The sequence below is a fragment of the Halictus rubicundus genome, unplaced genomic scaffold (assembly GCF_050948215.1).
Source record: "Halictus rubicundus isolate RS-2024b unplaced genomic scaffold, iyHalRubi1_principal scaffold0043, whole genome shotgun sequence".
Taxonomy (NCBI): Eukaryota; Metazoa; Arthropoda; class Insecta; order Hymenoptera; family Halictidae; genus Halictus; species Halictus rubicundus.
In genome coordinates this window covers 152925-167329 of record NW_027488584.1, presented here as the reverse complement: position 1 = coordinate 167329, position 14405 = coordinate 152925, and the positions used below count along the sequence as shown (strand labels likewise).

At 42.4% G+C, this 14405-nt stretch overlaps 1 protein-coding gene across 1 annotated transcript; it reads right to left on the bottom strand.

Moving 5' to 3' along the window:
- Positions 1–1465: 1465 nt before the first annotated feature.
- LOC143363371 (uncharacterized) lies at positions 1466–7790 on the bottom strand. The gene is made up of 6 exons (XM_076803967.1): positions 7774–7790; positions 7334–7480; positions 7019–7287; positions 1830–6948; positions 1752–1763; positions 1466–1667 (listed from the first exon to the last, which is right to left on the bottom strand). Exons 1-6 carry the CDS (start codon positions 7788–7790, stop codon positions 1466–1468), a joined length of 5766 nt encoding a protein of 1921 aa, XP_076660082.1.
- Between the last annotated feature and the right edge of the window lie 6615 nt (positions 7791–14405).

The following is a 14405-nucleotide window of genomic DNA, read 5'->3' as shown; positions in this document are numbered from 1 at the left end:
TATCCCATCCTCTATCGTATCCTATTCTCTATCCTATCCTCTATCCTATCCTATCCTCAGTCCTATACTATCCTCTACCCTACCCAATCCTCTATTCTATCCTATCCTCTATCCTATCCCATCCTCTATCCTATCCTATCGTCTATCCTACAATATCCCCTATCATATCCAATCCTGTATCCTATCCTCTATCCAATCCTCTATCCTATCCTCTATTCTATCGAACCTCTATCCTATCCCATCCTTTATCGTATCCCATCCTCTATCCTATCCTATCCTCTATCCTATCCTACCCTCTATCCTAACCTCTATCCTATCCTATCCTCAATCCTATCCTATCCTATCCTCTATCCTAACCTATCCTCTATCCTATAATCTATCCTCAATCCTATCCTCTATCCTATCCTATCCTCGATCCTATCGTATCCTCTTTCCTATCCCATCCTCAAACGTATCCTATCCTCTATTCTGTCCTATCCTATATCCTATAATATCCTCAATACTATCCAATCCTCTATCCTATCCTCTATCCTATCCTCTATCCTATCCTATCCTCTATCCTATACAATCCTCTATGCTATCCTATCCTCTATCCTATCGTATATTCTATCCTATCCTATCCTCTATCCTATCCTATCCTCTATCCTATCCTATCCTCTATACTATCGTATCCTCTATCCTATCCCATCCTCTGTCCTATCCAATCGTCTATCCTATAATTTCCTCTATCCTATCCAATCCTCTATCCTATCCTCTATCCTATCCTATCCTCAATCCTATCCTATCCCCTATCCTATCCTATCCTCTATCCTGTCGTATCCTCTGTCCTATCCTATCGTCTATCCTGTCGTATCGTCTGATCTATCCTATCCTCTATCCTATCCTCTATCCTATCCTCTACCCTATCGTCTATCCTATAATATCCAATATCCTATTCAATCCTCTATCCTATCCTATCCTCTATCCTATCGTATCTTCTTTCCTATCCCATCTGTATACGAAGGTAGCAGGAATTTGGAGACTGCGCCTTCTCTCAATGAGTATTAGTCACTGAGCACCTTGTTCGATTGACTGGCATACACGAGGTACTATGTACACTAATCACAATTTATTTTATATCAATATGTACAAAGTGCGTTGCGAAATTCCGTGACGTATTGTATTTAATGACTTCGACGTGGCGATCTGTAGGTAGTGATCTTAGAGCGTTTTGTTCGAGTTTTTAAAAGGATCTGATCTTGTCTCGTTACGTTTCGTCTAATGTCACCTCGGTTGTGTCGTCATTGGTCGGTTGTCGCTGTAGATGGTGGAATGTTGCGTTTTTTAATTGGTCGTGGGTGTGTCTTGGGAAGTTTGGAAATCGGAGGGGGAAGCTGTCAGGAAGCTTGTCTCGTCTTGTCGATGTCTAAATTTATGGTGGCGTTCGTCGCTGTTTCTGTCCTGTCGCACGTGGTGTCCGGCTGTTTTATTGTAGGGTCTCGGTGGCCCTAAAAAGCTGTAAATTATAAAGTTCGGTACCAGTCCGTAGGGTTTCTGCGTCTGGTGTCGGGTTGTAAATCGCGCGGCCTAAGCCGCCGTACGGGCGTTTCGGCACGCGCCGTTCTTCGTTGTTGCGATCTGCAACATGCCGCCCCCCTTGAACGATTATGTTCAACTGGAGTCCCTGTCTATGAATACAATGTGTACGCGATGTGAACTATGTACGTCGATGCTTAATCTACATTATCCTATTTACATGTGTTATACGTTACGAGGTTTTTACACTAATATATACATATATAGCGCCTTATGAATATGTATAATATAGAGTATGAAATAAACTTAAATACTATATCGGTAATGGTGCTAGACATTTAATTGATCTTTTATATTCGCCGCTCGCGGTTCGTATAGTGACGACTCTGACAATATCGTCTTCTCCCGGATGAAGTTGTGTTACTCTAGCGAGAGTCCACCGCATCGCTGGTAAATTGTCGTCACGTACAGTAACGATGCTGCCTATTTCTATTTGCTCTGGTTTACGAGTGTGCCATTTTTTGCGTGTGGTGAGTTCGTGTAGATACTCCTTACTCCATCGTCGCCAAAAATGTTGTCGCATTTTCTGAACGTGTTGCCACGATGACAATCGACCAGTAGGGATCTCTGACCAGTTATGATCGGGTACAGTAATTAGTGTGTCGCCTATCAAGAAATGTGCAGGTGTTAGGACGGAAAGATCGTTTGGATCGGAGGATAGAGGTGTCAGTGGTCGGGAGTTCAAAATAGCCTCAATCTGGTTAACATATGTTAATAACGCCTCATATGATAGTAGGGTTTCGCCTATTATTCGCGTCATGTGAAATTTGAGTGACTTTACGGCCGCCTCCCAAAGTCCCCCAAAATGCGGCGAACGTGGTGGAATGACGTGCCACTGTATGCTTTCGTTGGCTAACGTGTTTGCGATACTATTGTTTATCGATTGAGATCTTACAAATGCGTACAATTCTTGCAATTCTCGTCTAGCGCCCACAAAATTTGTCGCGTTGTCCGAATAGATATGAGCGCTTTTCCCTCTGCGCGCAAAGAATCGACGTAGCGCCGCGAGAAAGGCTTCCGTTGTCAGATCGCTTACGATTTCTATATGTACCGCTTTTGTCGCAAAACACACGAAGATGGCCAGGTACACCTTTACCTTCCCGCGATTTCGTTTAATTTTTTCTTTTATGAATATTGGGCCACAAAAATCAACGCCTGAATGCAAAAATGGTCGTGTACAATTGACTCTGTCTTTTGGTAGGTCTCCCATTAGGTAATCTATTGTCGTGGGTTTAGCGCGCCGACAGGTAACGCAAGCGTGAATAATGTGTTTTACCGAATTTCTGCCGCTCGGAATCCAGTACCTTTGTCGAATGGAATGAAGAGTCGCTTGGATTCCGCTGTGAAAGTTTTGCAGATGATGATGCCTTATAATCAAGTTTGTGACGTGATGGCCCTTTGGTAGTAACAATGGATGTTTTTCTGAATATGTTAGCTTGGAGTGTGCTAATCGACCGCCTACTCTCAATAATCCGTCCTTGTCTATAAATGGATTTAATGGGGATAATGCGCTACTGCTATCGTTCTGTTTGGTGATGCTATGAATTTCCTTGCCAAACCCTTCCTGCTGTGTGAGCTTTATTATTCGCAAAACGGCCTTGTTTATCTCGTCTGTTGTGAGTCCAATTGTAACGCGTTCCTTGCGCGAGCTGTTAGTGCGAAACCGAAGGCAATATGCTACGACACGTTGTAGTTTCAAAAATGATGAGAATCGCTGTAATGTTTCGCACTCTGTTTGTTGAGTAACGAACGCTTTCAGGGGGCGCATTTCCGGTATTTCCGTTGCAGTTAATTTAGTAGTTGGCCACTGACTTTCTTCAGACGACAGCCACGTGGGCCCAAATTGCCATAATCTGTCTCCTATATATTCTGCAGTTGTTAAACCTCGCGATACTTTGTCCGCTGGGTTGTCGCCTGAAGGTACATGTCGCCACTCGTATTTACTCGTGATAGATTGAATTTCCGCTACGCGATGAGAGACAAAGGTTTTTAGAGCATGTGGGGATGAATTTATCCAATTTAGTACTATTGTTGAATCTGTCCAAAATTTGATTTCGTTAAATTGTAAATGACGTAAACTGTTTAATACATTATTAAATAACTTAGTCATCAGATGTGCAGCACATAACTCTAGTCGCGGTAACGTCAATGTTTTCAGCGGTGCTACCCGCGATTTGGCACATAGCAATTGCGTTTGTATATCCCGACAGTTCCGCGCTCTTATATAAATGCATGCTCCGTACGCTCGTTCACTAGCATCACAGAATCCGTGGAGTTGTAGCGACGTGTAGTTGTTAATTACTACTTTACGTGCTATGTTTATCCTTTTTACGTATGTTAAGTCTTGACAATAGTTAATCCACTTTGTATGGAGTTCTATCGGTACTGATTCATCCCACTCTAATTTGTTTGCCCATAGCTCTTGCATAAGTATTTTTGCTCGAATTATGATCGGTGCTAGCAGTCCTAGAGGATCGAATAACTGTGCTACCTGTGATAATATAGTTCGTTTTGTTATGCGTTTTGTAAATGTGAATTCTCTGTTCGCGTAGCTTATCGAATCCTCCCGTGCGTTCCACTGTATACCTAGAGCGTTTACTGTTTCGTCTAGGTCTAAGTTAAGGTGAGCCTCCTCACATTTATCTTGTTGGCCGTCAATTAGTTCGGGGACGTTGGATGCCCATTGTCGGAGTTGAAATCCTCCCTTTTGACAGAGCGTCGTGATTTCCTCCCGAATTTTGATCGCGTCTTCGTACGTTCTCGCGCCCGTCAGCAAATCATCAACATAAAAGTCTGTACGAAGTATTTCCGACGCTATTGGGTGATTCGCGGCTTCATCCCTTGCTAGTTGGTGTAATGTTCGGATGGCTAGGAATGGAGCGCACGAGGTTCCATATGTTACTGTATTCAACTTATATGTTTTTATGGGTTGATCTGAAGTTTCCCGCCAGAGAATTTGTTGGTATTTGCGATCGTCCGGATGAATTTCTATTTGTCGGTACATTTTCGCGATATCTGCTGTCAGTACATAAACGTGTGATCTAAACCGAATCAATAGAGAAAATAAATCGTCTTGGATGGTGGGCCCGGTCATAAGTGTCTCGTTCAACGATATACCTGTCGAGGTTTTGCATGACGCATCGAACACAACCCGCAGTTTTGTGGTGAGGCTGTTGCCTTTTATTACCCCGTGATGCGGCAGGTAGTAACCGCTATCGGTCGCGGAAGACTGTGTTACGGTCATATGCCCTAAGCTTTCGTATTCTCTTAAGAATTCCGTATATTGAGATGCTAATTGAGGGTTTCGGTTAAATGAGCGTTCTAAACTATAGAACCGTTTTACTGCTACATTGTACGACTCGCCGAGTCTCGTGGTACCCTCTTTGAACGGAAGCCGCACGGTGTATCTACCTGTTTGTGTATTACGGGTACTTGTTTCTTGGTATCGTTTTTCGCATTCTGACTCTTCCTTTGATAGGGGGGACCGTTCAGGACTGTCTTCCACCTCCCAGAATTTCGCGATTTGGTTATGAAGCGAATCTAGCGCTAAATTGCAAACCCGTGAGTTTAATTTATTTGTTGTCGGTAAGTTGCCCGATACTACCCAGCCCAATCTGGTTTTTTGTAGGATAACAGACGTATTATTAAGGGTGATTTGACCGATCGCGAGCAGTTTGTAAAAAAGCTCGGCTCCGATTAAGCCGTCAATTCGCGAGGGTTTGTGGAAGTTGGGATCCGCTAAGCGTATGTTCGCAGGTATTGCTAGTTCCGCGGCGTGTATCGCTTGATTCGGGATGGATCCGCTGATCCGGGGAACTACCAAGAAATTTAGTTTGGCGGTGAATATGTTCATGCGCGATTGTATCGTGGTGCTAACAGACGTTTTAATTGTCGAAACGATTTGATTTATGCCGGTCACTGGAATGTTTATTGGATCGCGCCGGAGACCGAGCTTGGCGACTAAGTTGTCTGTAAGGAAATGCGATTGAGATCCTGAATCTAGCAAGACGCGACATGTATGAAGCGTGCCGTGTTCGTCTGCAATGTGAATCAATGCAGTCGACAATAGTACTTCCGAAGGTGAATTCATTGAACTTAGCGTGGTAGTTGGAGACAGCGAGGGTTGGTTCGATTCTTGATTGTCTATATGTAAAATTGTGTGGTGCTTTCCCTTGCATTTTTTGCACGTGGTTGCTTTACAATTTTTAGTCGCGTGATTTGAACGAAGACAGTTATAACAGAGTCCCGCTTTCCGTACCAATTCAATTCGTTGTTCTACGTTTATGTTTACAAGCTTCGGGCAGTATTGCGAATAATGACCTCCTTTGCATAAATTGCAGATACACGGAGATGTTACGCTGCTTGGATATGCGAGTGACGATTTCGAATGATTATACTGATTCTGTGGTGCTGATGTACGTTGTATGGGCTGATACGATTTTCTACATATTTCTTGTTGCGACTCTTCTAACAATTGACAACGGTCATGCAAAAATTCTAATAATTCTTTCACGGTCGGAAATGTTTTCCCCTGTGTATGTTCCTTCCATTTGATGCGAGTTTGTTCGTCTAGTTTCGAGACGATAGCATATACTGGAAAGGCTTCTAAAAACGGTTTGTCTAAGGCCTCTAGCGCGCGGTAATGTTTGTTAGCTGTATCTAACAGCTCTCGTAAGGAATTTTGTTGCGTTCTAGTGACAAGAGGCAATTCAAACAGTGCCTTTACTCTATTATTTATAATAGCGGTGGGATTATCGTAACATTTTTCTAAAATGTTCCACGCGACCGAATAGTTGGCTGCAGTGGTTTCTAATGATTCTATTTTTTCCGCTGCTTTACCTGTCAGACACGAGCGTAGGTACATTAATTTCTGTGCGTCTCGAAAATGTTTGTTATCGTGTACGGCTGATTTGAATGTATCTGAAAAACCTGGCCATGCTTCGTACGACCCGTAAAACTTAGGCAGGTGCATTGTAGGCAGTTTTACATGTAATTCGTCCGTACTCTCAGTTACGGAAGCTACCGGTTGGCCCTTGCCTGACGTTTCCTCAACCTTTCTCGCCGCGTTATCGATTATCGTTTGTGCTTCCGCAATTGCCTTAAAATAAGCGTCTTCGAACTGTGTTCGTTCTTGTAACCGCGTCTCAAATACTTCCGGCCCCGCTATTACTTCTAGTGCGTCTTGAATCAAATCGAATGATTTAAGATCCTCCTGCATTCTCGCGATTCGCGTCCGCAGCTCATTGCTCGTGGATTCTTCGGCTTTATTACATTGATCTAAGTATTTACGAAACGCAGTTGCCTTTGCTTTTAGGGAAGCGCGTTTCCTAACTAGTTCTGATTCGCTCATTTGCTTAGAGTTTGACATGTTGACTAATTACGTTATATTATGCCGAAACCGAAAAATATAAAACGGAACGGAAATATGCGACTAGCGACTTACGAATCTCGTCGTTCCCCGTTGTGTACGCTGTGATTCGGCAAGCTCCAGATGAGATCCTCCTATAGATGTTTCCGCAGTTCTGCTTCCGTGACTGGTAGTCGCGATGGTTGATGACTCTCGATGATCCCGATGCGCTGATCTCGATGTCAAATGGTCGATTGCAGTCGGCGGATGTGACGCTCCTGACGTCACCGAATCTGCTCGCTGCGGTGCGGATGTTGTACTCCAGTACAGCCGAATCCGTGATGATGATGTTCCGGACGTTGTGTCTTTGCACAACCGAATCCGGTGTTGTTGATAGGGAGGCGATGCTACAGCACCGTTGAATCCGTACCCTTTGTTCTGGATGCTGCAGAGGTGATGCTCAAGGCACGACCGACTCCGCTGCTCCTTGCACTTGCTCTTCCGAATTTCGCGATGCACGTATACTGATGGACACAGATACCACGGTACTGTATCCGGCTCGAAGGACCAAAATTATGTATACGAAGGTAGCAGGAATTTGGAGACTGCGCCTTCTCTCAATGAGTATTAGTCACTGAGCACCTTGTTCGATTGACTGGCATACACGAGGTACTATGTACACTAATCACAATTTATTTTATATCAATATGTACAAAGTGCGTTGCGAAATTCCGTGACGTATTGTATTTAATGACTTCGACGTGGCGATCTGTAGGTAGTGATCTTAGAGCGTTTTGTTCGAGTTTTTAAAAGGATCTGATCTTGTCTCGTTACGTTTCGTCTAACGTCACCTCGGTTGTGTCGTCATTGGTCGGTTGTCGCTGTAGATGGTGGAATGTTGCGTTTTTTAATTGGTCGTGGGTGTGTCTTGGGAAGTTTGGAAATCGGAGGGGGAAGCTGTCAGGAAGCTTGTCTCGTCTTGTCGATGTCTAAATTTATGGTGGCGTTCGTCGCTGTTTCTGTCCTGTCGCACGTGGTGTCCGGCTGTTTTATTGTAGGGTCTCGGTGGCCCTAAAAAGCTGTAAATTATAAAGTTCGGTACCAGTCCGTAGGGTTTCTGCGTCTGGTGTCGGGTTGTAAATCGCGCGGCCTAAGCCGCCGTACGGGCGTTTCGGCACGCGCCGTTCTTCGTTGTTGCGATCTGCAACACCATCCTCAAACGTATCCTATCCTCTATTCTATCCTATCATATATCCTATAATATCCTCAATCCTATCCTTTCCTCTATCCTATCCTCTATCCTATCTTATCCTCAATACTATCCTATCCCCTATCCTATCCTATCCTCTATCCTATCCTATCCTATTCTCTATCCTATACTATCCTCTAACCTATCCTATCCTCTAACCTATCCAATCCTCTAACCCATCCTCTATCCTATAATATCCTCTATCCTATCCAATCCCGTATCCTATCCTCAATCCTATCCTATCCCCTACCTTATCCTATCCTATCCTATCCTCTATCCTATCCTATCCTCTTTCCTATCCTATCCTCTATCCTATCGTATCCTCTATCCTATCCCATCCTCTATCCTATCCAATCCTCTATCCTATCCTCTATCCTATCCTATCCTCAATCCTATCCTATCCCCTATCCTATCCTATCCTCAATCCTATCCTATCCCCTATCCTATCCTATCCTCTATCCTATCCTATACTCTATCCTATAAAATCCTCTATCCTATCCTATCCTCTATCCTATAAAATCCTTTATCCTATCCTATCCTCTACCCTATCCTATCCTCTATCCTATCCCATACTCTATCGTATCCTATTCTCTATCCTATCCTCTATTCTATCCTATCCTCAGTCCTATACTATCCTCTACCCTACCCAATCCTCTATTCTATCCCATCCTCTATCCTATACCATCCTCTATCCTATCCTATCGTCTATCCGACAATATCCCCAATCATATCCAGTCCTGTATCCTATCCTCTATCCAATCCTCTATCCTATCCTCTATCCTATCCTATCCTCTATTCTATCGTATTCTCGATCCTATCCCATCCTTTATCGTATCCTATCCTCTATCCTATCCTATCCTCTATCATATAATATCCTCCATCCTATCCTCTATCCTATCCAATCCTCTATTCTATAATGTCCTCTACCCTATCCAATCCTCTATCCTATCCTCAATCCTATCCTATCCCCTATCCTATCCTATCCTCTATCCTATCCTATCCTCAATCCTATCCTATCCCCTATCCTATCCTATCCTCTATCCTATCCTATACCCTATCCTATCCTATCCTCTATCCTATCCTATACTCTATCCTATAAAATCCTCTATCCTATCCTATCCTCTATCCTATCCTATCCTCTATCTTATAAAATCCTCTATCCTATCCTATCCTCTATCCTATCGTATCCTCTATCCTATTCCATCCTCTATCGTATCCTATTCTCTATCCTATCCTCTATTATATACTATCCTCTACCCTACCCAATCCTCTATTCTATCCTATCCTCTATCCTATCCCATCCTCTATCCTATCCTATCGTCTATCCTACAATATCCCCTATCATATCCAATCCTGTATCCTATCCTCTATCCAATCCTCTATCATATCCTCTATTCTATCGAACCTCTATCCTATCCCATCCTTTATCGTATCCCATCCTCTATCCTATCCTATCCTCTATCCTATCCTACCCTCTATCCTATCCTCTATCCTATCCTATCCTCAATCCTATCCTATCCTATCCTCTATCCTATCCTATACTCTATCCTATAAAATCCTCTATCCTATCCTATCCTCTATCCTATCCCATCCTCTATCCTATCCAATCCTCTATCCTATCCTCTATCCTATCCTATCCTCAATCCTATCCTATCCCCTATCCTATCCTATCCTCTATCCTATCCTATACCCTATCCTATCCTATCCTCTATCCTATCCTATACTCTATCCTATAAAATCCTCTATCCTATCCTATCCTCTATCCTATCCTATCCTCTATCTTATAAAATCCTCTATCTTATCCTATCCTCTATCCTATCGTATCCTCTATCCTATCCCATCCTCTATCGTATCCTATTCTCTATCCTATCCTCTATCCTATCCTATCCTCAGTCCTATACTATCCTCTACCCTACCCAATCCTCTATTCTATCCTATCCTCTATCCTATCCTATCGTCTATCCTACAATATCCCCTATCATATCCAATCCTGTATCCTATCCTCTATCCAATCCTCTATCCTATCCTCTATTCTATCGAACCTCTATCCTATCCCATCCTTTATCGTATCCCATCCTCTATCCTATCCTATCCTCTATCCTATCCTACCCTCTATCCTATCCTCTATCCTATCCTATCCTCAATCCTATCCTATCCTATCCTCTATCCTATCCTATCCTCTATCCTATAATCTATCCTCAATCCTATCCTCTATCCTATCCTATCCTCGATCCTATCGTATCCTCTTTCCTATCCCATCCTCAAACGTATACTATCCTCTATTCTGTCCTATCCTACATCCTATAATATCCTCAATACTATCCAATCCTCTATCCTATCCTCTATCCTATCCTCTATCCTATCCTATCCTCAATCCTATCCTATCCCCTATAATATCCTATCCTCTATCCTGTCGTATCGTCTGTCCTATCGTATCCTCTATCCTATCCTATCCTATTCTCTATCCTATACTATCCTCTAACCTATCCTATCCTCTATCCTATCCTATCCTCTATCCTATCCTATCCTCTATCCTATCCTATCCTCTATCCTATCGAATCCTCTATCCTATCCCATCCTCTATCCTATCCTATCGACTATCCTATAATATCCTCTAGCCTATCCTATGATCTATCCTATCCTCTTTCCTATCCTCTACTCTATCGTCTATCCTATAATATCCAATATCCGATCCAATCCTCTATCGTATCCTCTATCCTATCCTCTATCCTATCCTCTATCCTATCCTATCCTCAATGCTATCCTTTATCCTATCCAATCCTCTATCCTATCCTATCCTCTATCCTATACAATCCTCTATGCTATCCTATCCTCTATCCTATCGTATATTCTATCCTATCCTATCCTCTATCCTATCCTATCCTCTATCCTATCCTATCCTCTATACTATCGTATCCTCTATCCTATCCCATCCTCTATCCTATCCAATCGTCTATCCTATAATTTCCTCTATCCTATCCAATCCTCTATCCTATCCTCTATCCTATCCTATCCTCAATCCTATCCTATCCCCTATCCTATCCTATCCTCTATCCTATACCATCCTCTATCCTATCCTATCGTCTATCCGACAATATCCCCTATCATATCCAATCCTGTATCCTATCCTCTATCCAATCCTCTATCCTATCCTCTATCCTATCCTATCCTCTATTCTATCGTATCCTCTATCCTATCCCATCCTTTATCGTATCCTATCCTCTATCCTATCCTATCCTCTATCATATAATATCCTCCATCCTATCCTCTATCCTATCCAATCCTCTATTCTATAATATCCTCTACACTATCCAATCCTCTATCCTATCCTCAATCATATCCTATCCCCTATCCTATCCTATCCTCTATCCTATCCTATCCTCAATCCTATCCTATCCCCTATCCTATCCTATCCTCTATCCTATCCTATACCCTATCCTATCCTATCCTCTATCCTATCCTATACTCTATCCTATAAAATCCTCTATCCTATCCTATCCTCTATCCTATCCTATCCTCTATCTTATAAAATCCTCTATCCTATCCTATACTCTCTCCTATCGTATCCTCTATCCTATCCCATCCTCTATCGTATCCTATTCTCTATCCTATCCTCTATCCTATCCTATCCTCAGTCTTATACTATCCTCTACCCTACCCAATCCTCTATTCTATCCTATCCTCTATCCTATCACATCCTCTATCCTATCCTATCGTCTATCGTATCCTATCCTCTATCCTATCCTATACTCTATCCTATAAAATCCTCTATCCTATCCTATCCTCTATCCTATCCCATCCTCTATCCTATCCAATCCTCTATCCTATCCTCTATCCTATCCTATCCTCAATCCTATCCTATCCCCTATCCTATCCTATCCTCTATCCTGTCCTATCCCCTATCCTATCCTATCCTCTATCCTATCCTATACTCTATCCTATAAAATCCTCTATCCTATCCTATCCTCTATCCTATCCTATCCTCTATCTTATAAAATCCTCTATCCTATCCTATCCTCTATCCTATCGTATCCTCTATCCTATCCCATCCTCTATCGTATCCTATTCTCTATCCTATCCTCTATCCTATCCTATCCTCAGTCCTATACTATCCTCTACCCTACCCAATCCTCTATTCTATCCTATCCTCTATCCTATGCCATCCTCTATCCTATCCTATCGTCTATCCTACAATATCCCCTATCATATCCCATCCTGTATCCTATCCTCTATCCAATCCTATATCATATCCTCTATTCTATCGAACCTCTATCCTATCCCATCCTTTATCGTATCCCATCCTCTATCCTATCCTATCCTCTATCCTATCCTACCCTCTATCCTATCCTCTATCCTATCCTATCCTCAATCCTATCCTATCCTATCCTCTATCCTATCCTATCCTCTATCCTATAATCCATCCTCAATCCTATCCTCTATCCTATCCAATCCTCTATTCTATAATATCCTCTACCCTATCCAATCCTCTATCCTATCCTATCGTCTAGCCTATAATATCCTCTATCTTATCCAATCCTCTATCGTCTTCTCTATCCTATCCTCTATCCTATCCTCTATCCTATCGTATCCTCTTTCCTATCCCATCCTCAAACGTATCCTATCCTATGCTATATCCTATAATATCCTCAATCCTGTCCAATCCTCTATCCTATCCTCTATCCTATCCTCTATCCTATCGTATCCTCTATCCTATCCCATCCTCTATCGTATCCTATCCTCTATCCTATCATATCCTATATCCTATAATATCCTCAATCCTAACCAATCCTCTACCCTACCCTGTATCCTATCCTCTATCCTATCCTATCCTATCCTCTATCCTATCCCATCCTCTAACGTATCCTATCCCCTATCCTATCCTATTCTCTATCCTGTCGTATCCTCTGTCCTACCCTATCCTCTATCCTGTCGTATCCTGTGTCCTATCCTATCCTCTATCCTGTCGTATTGTCTGTCCTATACAATCCTCTATCCTATCCTATCCTCTATCCTATCGTATCCTCTATCCTATCCCATTCTCTAACGTATCCTATCCCTTATCCTATCCTATCCTCTATCCTGTCGTATTCTCTATCCTATACTATCCTCTAACCTATCCTATCCTCTATCCTATTCTATCCTCTATCCTATCCAATCGTCTATCCTATAATTTCCTCTATAATATCCAATCCTCTATCCTATCCTCTATCCTATCCCATCCTCTAACGTATCCTATCCCCTATCCTATCCTATTCTCTATCCTGGCGTATCCTCTGTCCCACCCTATCCTCTATCCTGTCGTATCGTCTGTCCTATACAATCCTCTATCCTATCCTATCCTCTATTCTACCGTATCCTCTATCCTATCCTATCCACTAACGTATCCTATCCTCTATCCTATCCTATCCTCAATCCTATCCTATCCTATCCTCTATCCTATCCTATCCTCTATCCTATAATCTATCCTCAATCCTATCCTCTATCCTATCCTATCCTCGATCCTATCGTATCCTCTTTCCTATCCCATCCTCAAACGTATACTATCCTCTATTCTGTCCTATCCTACATCCTATAATATCCTCAATACTATCCAATCCTCTATCCTATCCTCTATCCTATCCTCTATCCTATCCTATCCTCAATCCTATCCTATCCCCTATAATATCCTATCCTCTATCCTGTCGTATCGTCTGTCCTATCGTATCCTCTATCCTATCCTATCCTATTCTCTATCCTATACTATCCTCTAACCTATCCTATCCTCTATCCTATCCTATCCTCTATCCTATCCTATCATCTATCCTATCCTATCCTCTATCCTATCGAATCCTCTATCCTATCCCATCCTCTATCCTGTCCTATCGACTATCCTATAATATCCTCTAGCCTATCCTATGATCTATCCTATCCTCTTTCCTATCCTCTACTCTATCGTCTATCCTATAATATCCAATATCCGATCAAATCCTCTATCGTATCCTCTATCCTATCCTCTATCCTATCCTCTATCCTATCCTATCCTCAATGCTATCCTTTATCCTATCCAATCCTCTATCCTATCCTATCCTCTATCCTATACAATCCTCTATGCTATCCTATCCTCTATCCTATCGTATATTCTATCCTATCCTATCCTCTATCCTATCCTATCCTCTATCCTATCCTATCCTCTATACTATCGTATCCTCTATCCTATCCCATCCTCTATCCTATCCAATCGTCTATCCTATAATT

Bases quoted from the DNA above. Each gene is read 5' to 3' on its own strand.
- LOC143363371 (XM_076803967.1), bottom strand. The intron at 7,288-7,333 runs GTAGCATCGCCT...GGTTGTGCAAAG, and splicing joins GGTACGGATTCAACGGTGCT to ACACAACGTCCGGAACATCA. The intron at 6,949-7,018 runs GTAAGTCGCTAG...TAACGTAATTAG, and splicing joins AACGGGGAACGACGAGATTC to TCAACATGTCAAACTCTAAG.